The sequence below is a fragment of the Jatropha curcas genome, chromosome 4, assembly GCF_041381405.1.
Source record: "Jatropha curcas cultivar XTBG-Jc1 chromosome 4, XTBG_Jcur_1.0, whole genome shotgun sequence".
Classification (NCBI taxonomy): domain Eukaryota; kingdom Viridiplantae; phylum Streptophyta; class Magnoliopsida; order Malpighiales; family Euphorbiaceae; genus Jatropha; species Jatropha curcas.
The window spans coordinates 29,149,728-29,170,002 of record NC_143154.1 but is presented as its reverse complement, the minus strand read 5'-3'; the positions used below and the strand labels follow the sequence as shown (position 1 = coordinate 29,170,002).

At 31.5% G+C, this 20,275-nt stretch overlaps 4 protein-coding genes across 7 annotated transcripts; 3 read left to right on the top strand and 1 right to left on the bottom strand.

Moving 5' to 3' along the window:
• The first annotated feature begins 216 nt into the window (after positions 1 to 216).
• On the top strand, positions 217 to 1,720 carry TIP2;2 (tonoplast intrinsic protein 2;2). Its single transcript, XM_012214617.4, has 3 exons — positions 217 to 403; positions 606 to 856; positions 1,197 to 1,720. The coding sequence occupies exons 1-3, from the start codon at positions 277 to 279 to the stop codon at positions 1,569 to 1,571; spliced, it is 753 nt and encodes a 250-aa protein (XP_012070007.1). The 5' UTR covers positions 217 to 276; the 3' UTR covers positions 1,572 to 1,720.
• A 9,746-nt stretch (positions 1,721 to 11,466) lies between these two features.
• LOC105632280 (auxin canalization protein (DUF828)) lies at positions 11,467 to 14,389 on the top strand. 2 transcript variants are annotated; one of them, XM_012214619.4, is made up of 7 exons: positions 11,467 to 11,676; positions 12,174 to 12,548; positions 12,704 to 13,091; positions 13,377 to 13,550; positions 13,688 to 13,737; positions 13,835 to 13,892; positions 14,019 to 14,389. In XM_012214619.4, exons 2-7 carry the CDS (start codon positions 12,291 to 12,293, stop codon positions 14,255 to 14,257), a joined length of 1,167 nt encoding a protein of 388 aa, XP_012070009.1. In that variant the 5' UTR covers positions 11,467 to 11,676; positions 12,174 to 12,290; the 3' UTR covers positions 14,258 to 14,389. The 2 variants fall into 2 exon arrangements, with proteins under 2 accessions (XP_012070009.1, XP_012070008.1); XM_012214618.4 differs by having other exon boundaries at positions 11,467 to 11,795.
• A 330-nt stretch (positions 14,390 to 14,719) lies between these two features.
• Positions 14,720 to 17,423, bottom strand: LOC105632281 (formyltetrahydrofolate deformylase 1, mitochondrial). Of its 2 annotated transcripts, none has more exons than XM_020678590.3 (8): positions 17,167 to 17,423; positions 16,963 to 17,075; positions 16,665 to 16,815; positions 16,506 to 16,579; positions 16,259 to 16,418; positions 15,927 to 16,025; positions 15,732 to 15,818; positions 14,720 to 15,166 (listed from the first exon to the last, which is right to left on the bottom strand). In XM_020678590.3, the coding sequence occupies exons 1-8, from the start codon at positions 17,317 to 17,319 to the stop codon at positions 15,017 to 15,019; spliced, it is 987 nt and encodes a 328-aa protein (XP_020534249.1). In that variant the 5' UTR covers positions 17,320 to 17,423; the 3' UTR covers positions 14,720 to 15,016. The 2 variants fall into 2 exon arrangements, with proteins under 2 accessions (XP_020534249.1, XP_012070010.1); XM_012214620.4 differs by having other exon boundaries at positions 14,720 to 15,163; positions 17,167 to 17,420.
• An 872-nt stretch (positions 17,424 to 18,295) lies between these two features.
• LOC105632282 (uncharacterized) lies at positions 18,296 to 19,948 on the top strand. 2 transcript variants are annotated; one of them, XM_012214622.4, is made up of 3 exons: positions 18,296 to 18,545; positions 18,654 to 18,806; positions 19,679 to 19,948. In XM_012214622.4, the coding sequence occupies exons 1-2, from the start codon at positions 18,540 to 18,542 to the stop codon at positions 18,804 to 18,806; spliced, it is 159 nt and encodes a 52-aa protein (XP_012070012.1). In that variant the 5' UTR covers positions 18,296 to 18,539; the 3' UTR covers positions 19,679 to 19,948. The 2 variants fall into 2 exon arrangements, with proteins under 2 accessions (XP_012070012.1, XP_012070011.1); XM_012214621.4 differs by having other exon boundaries at positions 18,299 to 18,545; positions 18,654 to 18,802.
• The last annotated feature ends 327 nt before the right edge of the window (positions 19,949 to 20,275 follow it).

Here is a 20,275-nt window from a genome sequence, read left to right as displayed (position 1 = left end):
ATCATTATTAATTACTAATTAAGTTAATTGTCTTATGTTCATAATGCTGATAAAGTGATAATTAATCAAATAAAAGGCGGTCGGTGGCAGCCAATGACACTGTGCCACCACGTTCATGTGGGTCCCATGGTCGGTGCCGGCTATGATAATCCTTGCCAAACCTACTGTGAGCACTACATGGTTGTGTGTGTATATATATAAGTTCTATGTTTTGCTCATATCACATAATAAAACTCAAATAGCCATAATTAATAGTCATAAGGAAGGAAGCAAAAAATGGTGAAGATAGCTTTTGGCAACTTTGGGGACTCCTTTAGTGTTGGATCCCTCAAGGCCTATTTATCAGAGTTCATTGCCACTCTTCTTTTTGTGTTTGCTGGTGTTGGTTCTGCCATTGCTTACAGTAAGTGCAATAAACATAATATTTAAAACTATTATTTAAAAAAAATCATTATTTAAATATTCAATTCACTCTGAAAGCAAATTTTACTTGCTTCTAATTAATATTTCCAATAAATTATTTTTTCAAAACAGTAACAAAATAAGGAGATAAAATTCACCTGAAGAAAATACTGATAAGAAAATATTGGTTTGAAATTTTGTAGGTAAGCTTACAGCAGATGCAGCTCTGGACCCACCAGGGCTGGTTGCTGTGGCAGTGGCCCATGCTTTTGCCTTGTTTGTTGGGGTATCCATTGCAGCCAACATCTCCGGTGGCCACTTAAATCCAGCTGTCACGTTTGGATTGGCTATTGGAGGCCACATCACCCTCCTAACTGGACTTTTCTATTGGATTGCTCAATCCCTTGGCTCCATCGTCGCCTGTCTTCTCCTCAAATTCGTCACTAATGGAAAGGTAAAATAAGAAAAGGATGAGGAGTCTTGAGCAAGCAACTAGTCTTTTAAAAGGAACACATTGAAATATACATATATATGATTTATCGGTTCAAGTTAAAAATATAAACCGTCAAATGCGACTATCAAATGATTAGTTCTAGTTATTTTTGATAATAATTGAATCTAATCAAGTTTATCAACCAGTTAATTTTAGTTTGACTAACTGATCTGATTTTTAAAACACTTATTTTAACTCGGATTCAAATCAAACCGTGCAACTAGATGAATCAGGGTTAGATTTGTCTTTAAATAACCCTAGTTTTAACAATTATAAACTGAATTTTATGTTGAATTTGCAGAGTATTCCAACTCATGGAGTGGCTTCAGGCGTGAATGCTTTTGAAGGAGTAGTATTTGAGATTGTAATAACCTTTGGACTAGTCTACACCGTCTATGCCACAGCAGCTGACCCTAAAAAGGGCTCTTTGGGAATAATTGCACCCATAGCAATTGGATTCATAGTCGGTGCAAATATATTAGCTGCCGGCCCATTTAGCGGTGGCTCCATGAACCCGGCCCGATCACTTGGCCCCGCTGTGGTTAGCGGAGACTTTTCACAGATCTGGATCTACTGGTTAGGCCCATTGATTGGTGGAGGATTAGCTGGGCTTGTCTATGGTGACATTTTCATTGGGTCTTATTCTCCTGCCCCATCTTCTGAAGAGTATGCCTAAAATGGGTTATTAAAGGTGTTGACTGGCTTTGTGTTTTGGTTTCTTGCTTTTGGATTGGGCTTTGGCTTGGGCTTGAAGAGCTCGTACTTTGGTAATAATGAAAAATGTAAATAATAAATATGAATGAAGTTTGAGAATCTTGTTGTTAAGTCCTTTATTTTAGTTTTGGGTCTTCTTCTTTGAGTAAAATCCTTTAGTTATTTTTATCAAAAAAAAAAAAAAAAAAAAAATCCTTTAGTTATTTTGGTTTGAGTGATTCCATTACATGTTTATTATGAAAATATGATATTTTTGAAGTACTATTAATAGAGCTAACCCAACGCATCCGAACAACAATGACAACAAGAAGTCAGCAACACAATAAATAATATAATAAAATAACAATAATGGAGGATTACTATTTTGTCCTATAATTTTGTAGAATCTACTAATTAGTTCTTGCCTTTTAAAAAATATACAAATGGGTCTTTATAGTTTAAAATCGTCCAATAATTTAGTATTTCTATCCAAATTTTATACCTTGTTATTAATTTTCAATGAAAAGATAAAAATTACTATTTTAATAACTATTCATATTATTAAAAATTAATTTTTACTTTTAGCGTAAAATATTATATCTAGAGTTGAACGAAGTATTATAGAATTAAAGAGTCGTATTTGAATATCTGATTGAATTTTCATTAATAGATTCCAAAGATATTAGTCTATCTATCAATCCCAAGTTGATATACATAGCGGCGAAAAATTTATATTTATACTTTATTCACGATTCTTTCAAGTTATTATTTAATCTACAACGACTTGGATTCAAATAATTTGAACTTGATGAAAGCTTTATAAATTAATTTCACTTGACTTATTGACTCGATCAATTAGCATGATATGAAATGTCATCCATTTGATTTAATTTGAATGATCCATGGAACTAATAGGATTAAATATCTAAATCCCTAAGGTTTGAAAAATTGCCCAAATTAACATAACACAGGATCTCACCTCCAAGTACCAAACCCGCTGTTTTTGGAGTTATGTACTATTTGCCCTTTCCCTCCTGGGCAAACTATTCCATTCCCTCTTATTTTTCCCGTCTTAATTGAGATTAACAGATGTACAAGTACAAGGACCTAAGACGAAGTCAGACTCCAAAACTTGGGGCCAAAAGAAAAATTTTCAAAATTAAAAGCCAAATCAACAAAAAACAAAAGTTTGTACTTTTATAGGTAAATTTTTAAATTGAGTTTAGAGGCGGGCTCCCTATAGTTCCTCTACTCCTCCGTCCTTCTTCGGCCACTGAAGTACCCACTAATTAATATCTTGTAAACTAATTTTTTAAAATTAGTTCAAGTGAAGACCCCACCTCGCTTCTTCCTTCCCTTTTTGCATAAAGTTGATAAGAAAAATAAAAAAATTTTGATAAATTTGAAGTGTTTTTACTATAAATTATTGGTTGATTTATATGAATAATAATCATATTGTTGAAATAAATAACAATTATATATGTTATAAGTAAAATGATTATATTGGTTGACATCAATAATAATCTTTGAGATATTTAATATTTTAGTATTAATCTAACTCCTAGTGATAAATTAATTCACAAAATAAATACATACTTAGCCAAAAGATATGAAATATATAATTAAGATATTAGTAGCTTTAGAATTTTGATGTGAGTCACAAGTGTAGGACATCAATTATTTGCCTCCACAAGTATGATTATGCGTTTAAAGTATAATTATTTCATGTAGGATAAGATTTGTTTATATTCGATGTATGTGATCACTTATATAGTCAACGGATAAAGAAGGAGTTTAAAAAATTATTGTTGTTTTATCTCTTTTTTTATCTTAAAATGGTCAGAAATATTCTATTTAAATAAAAATTGTCTTGGACTGGTGTGGTGTACAAAGTGAGTTTATGCATGGAGTGTAAGTCAATTTTCCCCCTCTCTCTAACATTTAGTTAGCAATGGTTTAATTTTAACAAAAATAAAAAGTTAAGAGCTCAATATTGATAAATAAAAGTTGAAGGTCTGAATGGTAAAATTCGATAAATTTAGTGTTTAAGGGGTTTATATTTGTTGTTTTGCTTACAAGAATCTCAAACATCATAGTAATGAGTCCATTGTAAGAACTAAGAAGAAGAAGAAGAAGAAGAAGAAGAAGCTTAGAAAGTCCTGTGCCGTAGCCTAAAGAAAACTCCTTCAAGCTTTCTTAAAAGAAGCCTTTGTTCATTCAAGAATGGCACTAATAATGCCCATGAAGATCTTGACAATTTGGTAAGAGATCAAAAACTTTCTCCATTGTTACGCAGCTTGTAATTAATGTTTTACTCTTGATAATGATCAGGTGGTTGTTGAAGAAAGAACAAACTCAAGAACTGTGATTCTTAACAGACCCCCTGTCCTCAATGCTCTTACCACTCCAACGGTAATTAATAATTAATTAATTGCAAATTAATACTCATTGCATTTTGACTTCTGGAGACAAAAGCTATATATTTTTTACAATTTTCTTGTAACATTAACAAATGTTGACAAAAAGCTTGCATTTCCAGAACTGGAGATGTAATTGGCAATTGAAAGGTAGGCCTAATTTGATAAAAATAAAGGACTAATTTGAAAAAAAGAAAAATACTAAGATTTTGTGTTTATGAAGAATTTAGCATAGCTGATTTGTTTTCTGTCTTGCCTTCCTTAATGATGAAAAATGATGCACATGAAAAGCTGCAATTTTGATGTGATCAGGGGATTCGGCTTATTAAACTATATGAATCTTGGGAAAGAGATCCCCTTGTTGACTTTATTGTCATGAGTTAATAAGTTATTTTACAAGTTGTTTGATTTTATTGCTTTTGCTTTTTTTAATTGGTTAGAAGGTCTGATGTATTGAAATAATATGATGAGTTATATGGTAGAAATAGTCTTTTTCCTCTATTTATCAAATTAGTGAAAATGCTTATAGTCGAGAGCACTAGAATTTAGGATTTTCCATCTCTCACATTAGCAAAAACATTAATTAGATCACACCTAATTGACTGATGATTCCTTTTTCAATAATCTTATGAGTAGTGTTTTGATTTTTGAAGGGAAAAGGCAGAGCATTTTGTGCTGATGGTGATGTTAAACTATATGACCTCATCACTTAAGGTGGAAAATTTTCCAATTAATATTACGCATGTTTCATAATATTTGTCACATTTGAAATTTCACGTCTCTTAATAAAACCATTAAAACTTTTAAGTTACAATAAATTATTGAGTAAATTAATTATATTATCCTTAATTTAATACTAATTCTCTAAGAAAACCATTAAATTGAAGTAGTAATTATTAGTCGTATACAAAGGGTAAACATGAAAAAAAATATATTTATTACTCGTTGAAAGCATAAATGTGATAAATATTTTGAAACAAATTATTTTCTCAAACGTGACAAATATTATGAAACGAATGTAATACTATTTACTATTGTAATTAGAGAATTCTACTTGTAGTTATTATGAAATTGGAATTAATTCATATGAAATTGGAATTAGTGCTATTAAACTAATAATTTAATTAATTGATACCGATAAACTAATGATTAATCTAATATCAAGCGCCAATTCTGTAATATAAAAGAAATAGATATTAAAGTCCTAACAACTCTTTTTTTTTTTTTTTTTTTTTTTTTAATTCTGATATCTACCAAAAGAATAAATTTAAAAGAGACACTTAATCGTTAGTCTAATAATTAATTATTTGTACTAACCCTTGTTCTCTACTGCTGTCTTCCTTGTAGGTTGCTATATTGGACGGCATTACAATGGGTGGAGGTGCTGGTATTTCAGTCCATGGTTCATATAGAATTGCAACGGATAAAACTGATAGTGTCACAAATTCTGGATTTTTCTTTCTTCTTTTTTTCCCGTTACACATTCCACGCCATTTTTTTTTTTCTAATAATGTTCAAATTTCTCTCGTTACACAGGTTTTTGCTGTTCCTGAAATTCTTATTGGCTTGCATCCTGATGCTGGGGCTTCATACTATCTTTCACACCTACTTGGATATCTTAGGTTCTTTAATTAATCTTTTTTTTTTAATTAATTAGACTGTAATTCAAGTTTTATTACCAATACCAAGCATTAATTTCTTGGGAAAAATCATCCTGAGAAGGAAAAAACTATTTCTGTCTCTAAAGTTTTCAAACCATTAAGCTGTGTAATTTTTGAAAAATTATGTAAACTTTTAATAATTTATAAATTGCTGTTAGCGATTTTTTCATAAATTTTATTTTTGACATTAAAGAAATCTTCAATTTGAATAAATAAATAAATATTCGAAGGTTCAATATAAAATGTAAAACTATAAGAATTTAAACAAACAAAATAGGACAAATTTAGGTGTTCCAAAATTGGATTTTCCTTTGTTTTCTTTTTCCTGGAATGATATCACTTATAGGTGCAAGTTGATTTATAATTTATAACAATCCTTTTGTCTTCTCTGTTTTTCAGGTGAATACTTGGGTCTAACCGCTAATAGGCTCAGTGGAGAAGAAATGGTTGCTTGTGGATTAGCAATCATTTTTCACCAAGTGCAGCAAGTGAATATTTGTCCACAATGATAAGATACAGTGTAACATGATGAAATGATTCAATTTTTCATATTTTTGTATGATTATGTTTAATTATATTTTACCAAGTACGAGTCCCTTTCAATTTTTTCAACTAATTCAGTTATAAAAAAAAATCAGCTAAATAATGCCTTTTATTTTTCTTAACTAACAGGGGCTTCCTTTGTTGGAAGAGCAACTGTCTATACCAAAAATAATTTGATGTTTCCTGCTTTCGCCATGCCAAGCCTCATCAATATTCAGCTTGATGTTTCCTGCAACGGGAACAATCCACTTAGCTGTATATTGGCGTGTATGCAGACTTTGTTGGAGCATGTGGGTAATCCCACGTCAAATAAATACAACTGCCTAAAAAGGCATATAATGTGAAGGGTAAACTAACCAAAATGGCCTAAGCCATTTTGTGTTAGCCTAACTCATTATAAGCTCAATATTAAATATATAATTGAATTTGATTTGATTAATTTGCTCCTAAGGCCCAAAGTCCAGATTTTCAACACGGTATCAGAACCTGAGACCTGAACCTGCATGAGGGAAGTTCTCGTGTTGGGTCATACCCTGATGGACCTGTATTGGGTCATCGTATGCTTGTCAAGTGGATAATCCCACTTGAGGGGGGGAGTATTGGAGTATGTGGGTAATCTCACATCAAATAAATACAATTGCCTAAAAGGGCATATAATGTGAAGGGTAAACCAACCCAAATGGCTTAGGCCATTTTGTGTTAAAGGTAAATCTAACTCATTATAAGCTCAATATTAAATATATAATTGAATTTGATTTAATTAATTTGTTCCTAGAGCCCAGAGCACAATTCCCATGTTATAATAGAAATAAGACTAAATTTCTCCCGAGAAACTTTAGTCATAACTGAAATGATCCAAGAATGCACATCAACGACATCAGTCCACCAACTTATAGGAAGATTGGCACCAAATTTGTTGGGCAATCGAGCAAAGCCATATCACATGTAAAACACTTTCATCCTTATTATTGTATGCTGGGCATTGATTATCAACATCAACATGTGGAGCCTTTAAAGATAGGCAGGACAGGAAGGCAATCCGAAACAACTGTGTATAAAATTTTCCAAATTTTCCGGGGACATCACAATGCCAAATAGATTTCCAGATTGTGCTTTCAAGTGATTTTTGGAATTGTTTTCACTTATAAAGAAATTGGTAGCCACTGCTAACACATTCAGGTTGTACTTAACTAAAGCTATAATAAAAATTGAACTAAAGTTGTAGTGTGTAGTAAAAATAACATCAAGAAGGAAATGTTTGTGCATATTGGATGACGCATTTGAGAGTTTCTTTTTCTGTTGGGTAACCAGGCCAAAAATGGGCTGGGCTGAGCCTCAGCATTTTGGACGGAGCCCATGAACAGGTTTTACATGTCCAACACTAAAAGGATGTTCTTGGTCAAGGTCAAAATGAAAATATTTTGGAGTAATGAATTTGCATATGAATTATGCCTTAATAAATATCCATTTTTAAATAAATAAATAAATATCCATAATCTTTTTTTTTTAACATTATAAATATGCATAATTGGAATTTAGCTTTATGTTGCTTTCATATCTTTTTCTCTAGCTCTTTATTTTCAAAAGGAAATTCGATTCCCTTCCAATGGCGGAGGTGGCTTTCTTATTTCTTTCTGCCTTCTACAGTATGCGCACAGGTGGAGAGCTCCTGTTGGCTTAAAGGAATGCTCGTTATCTCTTTTGAGATTGAAAATATAGTAGATGGTGAAAGATGCCAGAAGCACCACTTGTTCTGAAAAAAAATAAAAATAAATCTAATTTTTACACTTTTTTATAATTTTGATAAATTTTGTAAGTTTATTAATTAATACCTTATATTTTTTTCTTCATAATAACTCTATTTTTTTATAGGATTATCTTTCAAATTCAATTAATTAGTTAATATGAACACTACACATCGTTCATCAACTCTATTTCAACAAAACATGGACCCATTTGATTTATTAGTGTGAAATGATTGGTCTTTTCACTTGCACAGAGAGTCATAGAAAATTATTCATGTTGTTTAGTTCATAATATTCTTTCAGTCCGTTAACCTCCTAATCAATTAAAAAAAAAAAGAGACCACATTCTATAAGGCTATAATTTTTTTTAAGGATAAGGCTATAACTTTTATAATCAAATTAAATTATTTTTTTTTGCCAAGTTGTTAATAAATTTCCTAATTAATGTTAATGTGCAATGTGTAGATTCTACACTAATTAATTTTAACAGCCACACGAGTTGAGTCTGAACGACTATAATACGTAACTTATTAATTGTTATGAAAAAACAAAATAAAAGGTACTGTTTAATAAAATTATAAAAAAAAGGCCAAAATTGTAATAACTGTCATTGGAGATTTATTTATTTATTTATTTTTATGTCTGGTCTTATTTTTCTGATTTTTTACTGTAAAACAAACATTCAACAATTAAACTATTAGTTTAATAGCATACCTGATTTTTAGCTCATAAAAAAAAATCATGATTGATATTTATTCCATAATATTGTAGATAAATAAATTATATATATATATATATATATATATATATATATATATATGCTTTAACCTAATCCATTAGAGCATTAATTCATGATTCTAATATCAAGTCATATGTTTTTTTTTTTTTTTTTTTTAACCCTTCAGTGTTTGAAGCACTGTCTTCTGAGTGTTTAAAAAGACTCTATACTTAGGATTCGAACTCAAAATTTTTAGTTAAGAGAGAAATGATTTATGTCATCCCATCCATCGATTGCCAAATCACATGCTTTAATGGAGAAGAACAATCCATTTGACAAAAATAATCTCTAATTATAGTCTGATTTTAGTATAATAAATCCCATACTCGTCTTCCTGTAAGTGGGTAACCAAATTATAGACATAAAACCCAAGTACAGACTGGCTTGGTCCAATAATCTTATCTGTAGATACAATGCATGAAATGTGTTTTTTCTTTTCTTTCTTTTTTTTTATTTTTTTATTTTTTTATTTTTATATATATGTATATAATGCAAAACTGTGAGGGACCTTTCCTGGCTCCTTGCAGTACTGAAGATAAGAGGACATTTGATTAAATGATTTTATTCTATGAAATGTGTCAATCCCCAATTTGAAATTTGAAAGCAAAGTCAGTATCTTTGGCTGGAAGTGGCACTTGAAGAATTGCAATGTGACAAGAAAGAAATAATTCATTTCTGTGTCCAATCAAAATTTGAAGCTTCCAATTGAACAACTTCTATGAATTGAAATGTGATCTAAGCATGAAAAATTGGTGAACGTGTCGGTGCATCAATGGCACCATATACATTTTAAAAGCAATTACAGGAGGATTGTACTTGGTACACGCTTGTCTGTGGGTCAGGGTGCGAGGGCCTTGAGATATTGATAGGTCTAAATTTAGGATGCAAACGTGTGGAACTCGAATTATAGAATTGAAGTTTGACTCAGCAGAATTTAGTTTGACTCTATATAATTTATTTCGACTCAAAAATCAAATTAAATTTGAGTTAATTTTAGAGCTTAAAATCAACTTAAAAAATTTTGAATTTGAACTCCACTTGATGAATATTGAACTCAAGATTCAAATAAGTCTAAATTAAATGTTATATATGTGTATAAAAAAGTTCATAAGATTTTGAGTTGAATATTGTTAGATTTGATAAAATTCAATGAGTTTTTAAATTGAAAATCATTAAATTTAAACTCCATTTGAGTTGAACTTTTTTTTAAAATTAAATTCAAATAACTTGCGAGCAGAATCAACTTATTAATCGAAGTCACCGTCACATTTGTAACATAGATTAGTTAGCAGCCTAATTTGACAAAAGGATATGTGCTAGATTGCCTTCATATTTATGAAAGATGGTATATTTTGTTTTGATCAAATTAGTATGATGGAAGCTAGCTTGCAAGTGACATTATAACAACTCAGAAAGTGAAATTAGTACGATAAAAGCTACAAAATTATTATTTTGGTATGCTAGAAATAGACACAAAAAAAAGGTCCTCAAGTACCCACTCTTTTATACCTGGCAGTGAAACCATCAATCCCCTTCTCAAGCAATAGAGTTAACACGTGTGTGTCTACCATTTAACACAAGCTAAATGTAAGTCAAACTTGCTATGACTATGGGGGCTATTGTTTATTTGACGTCGGCTTGGTTGAAAGCTCACGGTGTTAGGGTTGATCTAAATAATTAAAATTAATCTCCAACACATATTAATTAGTTGACCATAGACAAGAATCACCGTCCACCGAACTTTCATGCATGGCCAATGGATGGTACTGCACAGTCCACCAAAATAGTAATTAGAGTACCCTCCAACTAGATAGTCAAATAACAGACCCACGAGCACAAATTAAGTGTTTGAATTGATAATTTAATACAATTAAAATGCTTTTAGACAAAATTTCTCACTGGAAAACTAAAATGAATTATTTTCTCAATTATTTTACTTTATTTAACTTTCTAGATTATAATTTTCTTTTTTTATTTGCTTTTTCTCCTTTCTTTTAATATTATTTTGAAATTGAAAGAAAATTATAAGGAATTTTAAGACTTTTAATAGATAGGAGAGATATATATATATAAGAGAATAACAAATTAAAAAAAATAAAAGAAATAAATTGAATGGATATTTATATTTAATGTAATTTATTGAGTAAAATCATTCGATCTTAATTTTTTGGCTAAATAATCCGGTAAAATGTATTTGATTACAATATTTTTATTAACAGAAATACTTAATTGTAAACTTTTTCCATTCATACACTAAAATATAAATTATTAAAAAATTCAGACATCATAATTATAATTAACCCTAATTAGCATATTTGATTAGTTAGTATTTTAACAAGACTTATTCATTTTTTTATGTCAAAATAGAGATACACATAATAATTTTCCTTTAAATAGATATGGATGAGACTGGATATTGGACTACATACATTGTATATAAAATATGCCAATACTATTCAATTCCATCCGCGATTTTGAGATCGAAACTATATAATATGATATTAAAAAATATATATAATGTATATATTAGATATATATGGTAATATATACATATTGTATGGTAATATATACTTATAATATAGTAATATATCAGCCAAAAATAAATAAAAATTACTCTATCTGAGCTGGATCAAACTCATCCAAATAGCAAAGTCGAATTATGAAAATATATGGAAACAACCTGTAGGGTCTTGAGCACTACAAAACAATATATAGTACATAAATTCCATTTTTTCATGTAGAAACCTGTGCTTAATTGCATGAGTGTTAAGGAACAGTCCCCGGTTATTAAGGATAATGTGTTCTTCTGTTCCTTAAAATATAATTATATTTATTTTCGAGTTTCGTAAATTCTGCTTTTGTCTTTCTTAGATCAGTCTTTTTGATTCCTTTAACGAAACCCAATCTTTTTTCACGGAGGTTCAAAGCACAAGAATTTTGGCAGGTGCTTCTGTAATCTGTTGTCTCCTAGATATAGTTAGTTACTTTGGTCTTTTTGTACGTGTATATATAAAAGAATTTATATATATGGGTTGTTAAATGGAGAGCGTTTGATTTTGAAAGGTTAGTAAAACAAGCAGTTCTCTTTTTGTCCATGTTCTGTTTGATGATGGGTCTAAGAGAAATTATATTTTTGAGAACTTTTCTTAAAATTTCTTTGAGATTTAATTGAATCTGAATTCTGTATAGTTAAAAGAGTTTTCTTTTGGATATAAAGTTACAAGCTTTGTAGCTTCATTTGACTGTATGCACTGATTAGTTATAGCTTTTTGAAGTACTTTTAAACATCTCTTGCTTTTTCTACAAAGTGGAAGCTTTTCGTTCAAACAAAAAGAAAAATACTATTTTCTTGCCTTTTTACATTCTAGTTTTCTATTCTACGTTGAGTTGCTTATTCTATGATATCTACCATATAATATGCTTTCTTGGCTGATATGACAGTGAACACAGTATTCATTGAAGTCTTGCGAGATATCTACGATTAGTTTATACAAGAAATAGCTCAAGAAAGTTTAGTGTATTCGATTTGATTGGAATTTTTGAATACAAATTAAGGACATGGATAGTGGGTTTAATTCTTCTTGGAAGAATGGTTCTTTGCTAGATTATTTGGAAGAAGAGCAAGAACCGAAGCTGGTAACATCTTTGCCAGCAATTCCTGAACCACAGACACCAAGAGAGCCTATGGAGTTCTTATCAAGATCTTGGAGTCTTTCTGCTGCAGAAATTTCAAAAGTTCTGGCTCAGAAACAGAGACAACTTTTTGCTGATAAGCAACCCAATACATTTCCAGAAACAGTTGCTGCACCACAGTTGGTAAGTTACCTTTTCCGTTCTTTCTTTGGTGTCCTTTTTATTGATTGATTTTCTTGGTAATTGTTTTCAAAGGTGACTTGCAAGAACTAGGGAAATCTCAATCTTAATTGTCAATTTCAATTCTATTCTTCTAATTATTTTTTCTAATTTTGCAGTTAGGGAATGCAATGAATTCAATAAATTCAACAAATTCAAGAAAGACAGGGACAATAGGAAAGTGGTTCCACCACAAGGATCTTATTAGTAGTATGGCGAAGAGGAAGGATAAGGCTCGAATAGAAAATGCGAATATGCATTCTGCTATATCTGTTGCTGGACTAGCTGCAGCCTTGGCTGCTGTGTTTGCTGCAGGAAACTCTTCTGGCCCCAGTTCAAAAATGAGTGTGGCTTTGGCCTCAGCTACTGAACTCCTGGCAACACATTGCATAGAATTAGCGGAATTATCTGGAGCTGATCATGATCGGATAGCATCTGTTGTTAGATCAGCAATGGATATTCAGAGTCCAGGTGATCTAATGACTCACACTGCAGCAGCTGCAACAGGTGCTTGATTGTAAACTGATCTTCATGATTCCATAATTATGAAATTTTCACTACATTTTCTCCTTGACATTTTGGCTTATAAAGCGTCCTCATCCCTAAAATTTTAAAATGTAATGCATTTAGTCCTTAAAATTTTTTATTAATTAAAACTTTATTCCTCAAATTCTTGCTCTTTTCACCAAAATTGGTTTTCGGTCTGAAGTCTAATTACGTTAAACTGCAAGGGTTTTATGGTAATTAACCCCATTGATGATCATTGATTAATAATGTGTTGCACTTAATTAGCTTTGAGAGGTGAAGCAGCACTAAAAGCAAGATTACCAAAAGAAGCAAGAAAGAATGCAGCTATAATTCCTTATGATAGAGGAATGGCAGAAACTCAGTGGGGTTCTGCATACATTGGCGAGGTAAAAGAACAAGCTCCCTGCGTTGGAGAACTATTGCAACACACAAGAAAAGGTTTGTACTTTGTACTTTTTTATAGTTGCCTTAAGACTTTGCTTGACTTCTTGATTAAGAATGTTAACGAATGGAATTGCCACCCAATAAGATTTTTAGCTGCTAAAACTAAATCAGTTTGCTCTTCAAATTGCCAGGAGTATTGCGATGGAAACACATTTCTGTCTGCATTAACAAGAAATTGCAGGTATATATATATACACAAACCTTCAGTAGAAAATGAGGAAACAGGTTATATCAAACAAAAATTTCTGTTGCTTACTTGGCAGATGCTCTACTTTCAGGTCATAATTAAGATTAAAAGCAAACATGTTGGAGGAGCCTTCTCTAAGAAGCAAAAATGTAAGCATGCAAGTTTAGCTACGTTTCCAGTTTTTTACAGCTTCATAATATTAATCTCTTATTTACCTTGTTTTTGCTTTTCCTTACAATAATTTCAAGTTTGAATGTGCTCTCTGCTTGTATTAGGTGTTGTTTATGGGGTATGTGATGAGACTACAGCTTGGCCATATAGAAAAGAAAGAGAAAGTTCTGAAGAAGTATATTTTGGTCTTAAGACTGCACAGGGTCTTCTAGAATTTAAATGCAAGAGTAAGATACATAAGCAAAGATGGGTTGATGGGATCCAAAATCTTCTTCGTCAAGTCAGCTGTGTCGAAGCCACCGAACGCTCTCTGGAATTTCTAAACATAAGTGATAGCATATAGCATGGTTTTCAATTTTGTATATGTACTTAAAGAATAGGGATTTGTCAAGTTTTTGCCAATGTTATATAGTATCAGAATGGTATACGTTTCATCTCTTTAAACCATTTACAGAATATAAGAAATTAAACTCAATCTTGTCATGTGTTGTCCCTGGAAAATGGCAATGAACTTTCTACTCTCATGTATCCTAAGAAGTGCTAGTTTCTACCTAACCCCTAACAAACTCCTTCGGCTTTAACTACTTTTGATAATATGGCTGTGTTTGGGAATATATTTTTAAGTAGCTTCCGTTTATCTTTTATTATAATCGGTAACATAACATTTGAATTAATTTTTAGAGGTTAAGATAACGTGTTATAAAAAGTTAACTTATCATTCTAATAGCCAAAACGCTACAGTTACCAAAATAACTAATTTTGCCGAACAAACCCTACGTATCACAGAAAATAGAGGGGCGAAATCTCAAAGGGCAAAAGGCAATATTGTAAAATTCCTATAAGAATTCACGTAAGGCACAGTTTACAGATGCATCAAAGGTGTGCAAAATAAGCTATAGTAAATTAGAGGAAGTATGGTAATTCCGGCAAGCTGACGAAAAAGAACGCTTGACTTTTACTTTATGGCTTCCACTTGTGGGTTATGTATTAAAATGTATCAACAAAGTGGTGCCAATGAGTAGACTTAAAAATTGTAATGAGTAAACTGAATGGCACATACAAGATATAACTATTTTCAACTGCTTTTCTCCATCTGTTCACCTCAAAACACAACAGTCTTGTTTTCTGCAAAAGGTAATACTCGCAATTCACAGTATGACTTTATAGCTTTTGCAAGGCATTGTTTCTCCAGGTTCTCTGATTTCAGCACAAAACTCTGCAAATTATCTCTATGGGAAACTCTCTCAACCTGCTATAATAAATGCTTATCAAAAAATGTTAACTAGTTAAAGAACAGCTAATTATGGGTATCATGCGAGTAAATACCAAATGCAGCATTTCCAGAGAAATAATATGGCAAGTGAGATGTATGATAAACTCCATTGCTAAGTTAGCCTTTCAAAGATCTACCAATATAGATTATTAATTAGTTAAACAACTGGCATATAAGATCATTCACATAAAATGAAGAGAGAAATAACGATATCTTAGTGAAAGAAGCAGACATCACACATGAAAACAAGGAACAAAAGCCAAGTTACATGGAGCCCATTTTAACAAATTCAGACACCTACATATAAGCTGCCAAGTTTGCACAGCTTCTCAATATGCAGTACAGGACATGAGGACGACTATTTGCTCCAACATTAACTTATGCAACTTCTTACAACAATGTCTATTACCATTCAGCTCAAAGTTGTAAAGCAATAATCACCATACAGTTTAGTTGCAATCACCAAGAATACTAACCATTCAGTGTGTTTGATTGAAATATCAAAATTCAGATTGTGAAAACTTATAACAATCTAAAGTATTACCATCTGTTCGATAATAGGCCCTCCATCAAGCTCTTCAGTCACAAAATGACTAGTTGCACCAATCAATTTCACACCTGCATCAAAAGCCTGCAAACATTGTCTATGAAATTAAAAGAAGTATGGGAATCAGGGTTGAACACAAAATAGTTGAAAGGGGGATACTTTCAGGATCACATTAATGAAGTACATAGTTACCTGCTTTGATGGATGCCCACCCTTAAATGATGGCAGAAGGCCATGGTGAATGTTAATTACATCTTTCCCATAGCCCAGCAAAAAATCACCAGATAATATCTGTGGTAATGAATAAACCTTTTAAGTACTAAACACTTAAGACATTGATCAAAAGGTATCCAAAAATCAGTAAGTGTGCTATACAATTAAGATCAATATTTAATGGGTTTTCTGATGTGAACATCAGTTGAGTTATAGAAGAATGTTCTTTCTATCAGGTTGCCTTTAATAACAAAACCAATTACCGCCAATTCTTCGTTGATATTGATAAGAAGCAAACAAATTAAATTTACCTGCATATACCTGGCAAGTACTAAGAAATCAGTGTCCTTTACCAAATCCAAGATCTCATTTTCTCTTTTATTGTCTTTGGTTGTGCGCAAATAATGATAAGGAATACAATTTCTTTCAAGAAAGCGAATCACATGTGTGTTTGGGCCTCTTTCATGGTTACTGTTATAAAAACGTATAAAGAACATGTTATCAGCATCCAAGAAACCAAATAGATTAGCTAAGAGGATGAAAATCCTAAAATTTCACCTTATTACAGAGGTAATCTCAATTGGAAATTTTCCATCTTGCCATCTATGTAATAAATCAGTTAGGCAATGCTCCTGCAACAAGATAAAGGTTGCTTTAATACACAATTGTTAATATAGATTTATAAACACACGCATAAACACAAACAGAAAGTTATACCTGCTTTGAAACGAGAATAGCAATCTTGAATTTGGGGTCTAGATCAGGCACCCGGACAACAGACGTTTTTGCATTGAACATTTTTGCTAGCTTAAGAAAGTCTTCATCCATTAGAGCCCGTGGCCATTGAGCTTGGTCAAAAACGAACTCACTGCAATAATTCCCACAAATCAAACACACATCCATTACTAAGAACATATATTAAACACAGAGAATTTAATGTAACACAATTACTATGAAACAAGAAATTGCCAGAAAATAAAAATTAAGTAAAAAAATTGAAAGGTAAGGTCTTTACCTTCTAGAATAGAAGACATTCTTGTTTTCAGGCACAAAAACATCAGCCCCAAGAATGTTTCCACCTCTGGAAGCAATGCAATCTGATAGCTTAGCAACAATACCAACCGCGTCCTACCATGAAAAAGAAAAAAGCCATTTCTTTCTTCAATACAATTCAATTTCTCTTAAAAGGGTACAGAAATTTCAAATGATGAGGATTTACTGGGCATTGAAAAACGTGGATGCCATGGGTTAGATAAGGAGAGGAAGAGGAATCGAGAGTGTCCCCAGTCAATTTCAAGCATTTGAAGGACCTTTTTGCAAATCCAAAAACTTGAGGAAGGCCTGAGGAGACCCTTCTTCGTATTAGACTCATCACTTATCACTGTTCTGTGAACTACAGAAGCTCAGGCACCCACCAAATCTTTGGCGGCCTTAGCTTTTGGATGGTAGTTGAAGCTGACATTGCAGATTAGCAATCACATCATGGAACGTGTCTTCTCTTTAACGATGTCGTTCTATTGCTGAGATTAAACGATACCGTATTTATATTTCGATACTAGGGATATGATATGAATATAAAGAAATTGAATAAAAGGGGGTTACGCACCGAAATTTTAGGCCTCGTTTGGTTGTAGATATTCTATTTTCTGGAAAGTATACTTTCCATGAAGATACACTCCGAACGAAATTATTTTCCATAATTATTGGAAAGTAAAATACCTTTAAATTGAAAAAAATAAGAATATTTATAATGTAAATTTAAGTGTATTTAAATAATATAAGAAATTGATAAATTTATCGTACTTAACTAGAAAAGTATACAAAATTTCACTTCTTTATGAAAGAGTAGTTAAAATGGTCTATCTCTCATGGTAAAATTAAAAATAAAAGACTAAACACACGTATTTTGTATACTTGTGTAGTTCCCGAACCAAACATCACCTTAAACTATTCAGATATAAATTTGTTTAAAATTTTTACTATTTATATTCTTCCTAAACTCGTTTTTAAACATCCATTTAGATATTTGTACTTAAATTTATTTAAAATTTTACGTTTTATAACTGTAACAAATTTATTTAAAGTATCATTTAAATTAAGAATTCGTATAATTGATTTTAAATAATTTAAAATTAAAATTTAATTGTTATTGTTATTCATTTCTAATTTTAATATCAGTAGTAGATGTGAAATTTAAGATCTTATATTAAAAGCTTTAAAGTTTAATTACCATAAAATAATATTTCTATTATTACATTATTCAAATTATTTTTAGTACATTTTGCCTCTACTAAAATAAGAAATTAGAAACAACTTTATAGAAAAAAATAAAATCATTAAAGAAACGATACTCAAAGTAGATTGACTTCATTCCCACGCGGCAGATAAAAAGTGGCCAACCGAACTCACCGGACCAGTGTCACAGCGGAGAATGCAGAATTCAGATCATCGCAGCAGAGCAGAAAACTAGAAATCGCCATTGAACTGCAAGCAACAGATCTCCCAGTACTTTCTATACAATTACTGCAATTACTGTCTCCCTCTCGATCGCTTCAAAGCTGCATCAACCGAACAAGGAAATATAATATAAAAATGCCTGTAAGTCATCTTCTTCTCTCTCGTTATACAACTGTGAGTTCAGATCTCGTAACTGAAGTACCTATACAAGATTTGAATTGACTGATTTTCATTGGGTGAGGAGTGCAGTACCGGAAACTCGTAGAGGTGGAGCCGCCGAGTCCGTTAAGATACATTATTGGAGCAGCAATAATGATGATAGGAGTGGTCTTACCTGTCGGTTATATGATGTTTCGTAACAAGCGTGTCCCTTCTTCTTCCTCTTACTCCAAACAGACGTAGGTGTGCCTTTGCTTGTTGCGGTTGTTTATAGTTTCTTTCATAAATTCTAATTTTGGCTATGGAATTCACAAAGTATATGATGTTTGTTCAGTTTGTTTAGATTAGAGGTTAAAATTTCGAATCAAATGATAGGTTTTGGTTAATTTATGTGCTCTGTTATTGTCAATTACTGTTCAAATAGCAACAACAAAAAGGGAATTTTCTCATCGATAATTAAACTCAGGCATAGTCTAATTAGTAGCTGCTTCAGGTGCTATGATTAATTCCTATAATGGCTGAGGGTAATAAATTTAGGAAAATTTATTATACATGTAGGAGTGGAAAACAAATGCTTTCACAAAGACCACAATGTTCATATTTATGGGATTCTTAGATAAATTTTTCTTATTTTAGTACAAATTCTCAAGGGGCAAGGGTTTGAAACCTGTAAACTTACATCCTTTTTCTTTGTTATGAAGAAAGGTGTAAAACTTGTAACTATTGCCTTAGAATTTAGAATAATTGAGTAGTTCCATAATTAAATTCAAATAATCATGCTTAGAAATTTGGGTGCTCTATAGTTGTGGAGAAGTATGAGGGGAAAGATAGGAAACCCTATCGTGGTATATTAAGGTTCATGAGAAAATTTAGATTCCTTTAACTGGGTATGATGGAATGTGAAGGTTTGTATTGTGATAATTGTTATCATTGTTATTACTTTTTTTTTTTTTTTTTTTTTTGTTAAAAGCTAATGTTAGATGGTTATATGACATTCTCAGGCAAAGTGTTTTTTTTTGTTAAAAGCTAATGTTAGATGGTTATATGACATTCTCAGGAACAAAGTGTTTTTTTTTGTTAAAAGCTAACGTTAGATGGTTGTTTGACATTCTCAGGAACAAAGTGTTGATATAGAGTGATATGGGACAAGAGACTTAAACATAATTCTGTTTCAGTTGAGTTTGAAGAAAATGCAAAAACAATTTGGTCTTGACTGATGTGAAACTACAAAATGTAAATGCATTGAAACTCCAATTTTGTTATATTTGTTGAGAATTCTATATGAGTTTATAAATGGTGTGGTTTGGTTTAAAAGTGCATGTTTTTACTTGTACTGAGGAATTCTAATTCAAGTTCACAACATGAAAGCAATGTTGTTTGATTCAGTATTTGGATTTTTGTTATTGATTAAGTGGGGGCTCTGTACTGATGTCCTTTGTGAACCTGAATTTGTTTGTCGTGATTTTCCAGCCAAATTGGTTTTGATTACTTTTAATAATTAACTGTTGTCATTGGAATGAGAAAATTGAATGGAGTCTTGTACTTTTACTACATGTTATGGCTCAAATGTTTTTGAGCAATTGTCGACAAGGGTGACAATGGATATTCAGAGTGTTCCCTGAATAACCAAAGTTACCCCTTGTTGCCGAAAGTCGGAGTAGTTAGATATGGAGAGTGAAAAGTTTAGTGTATTGTTTTAAAAAGCTTAAATG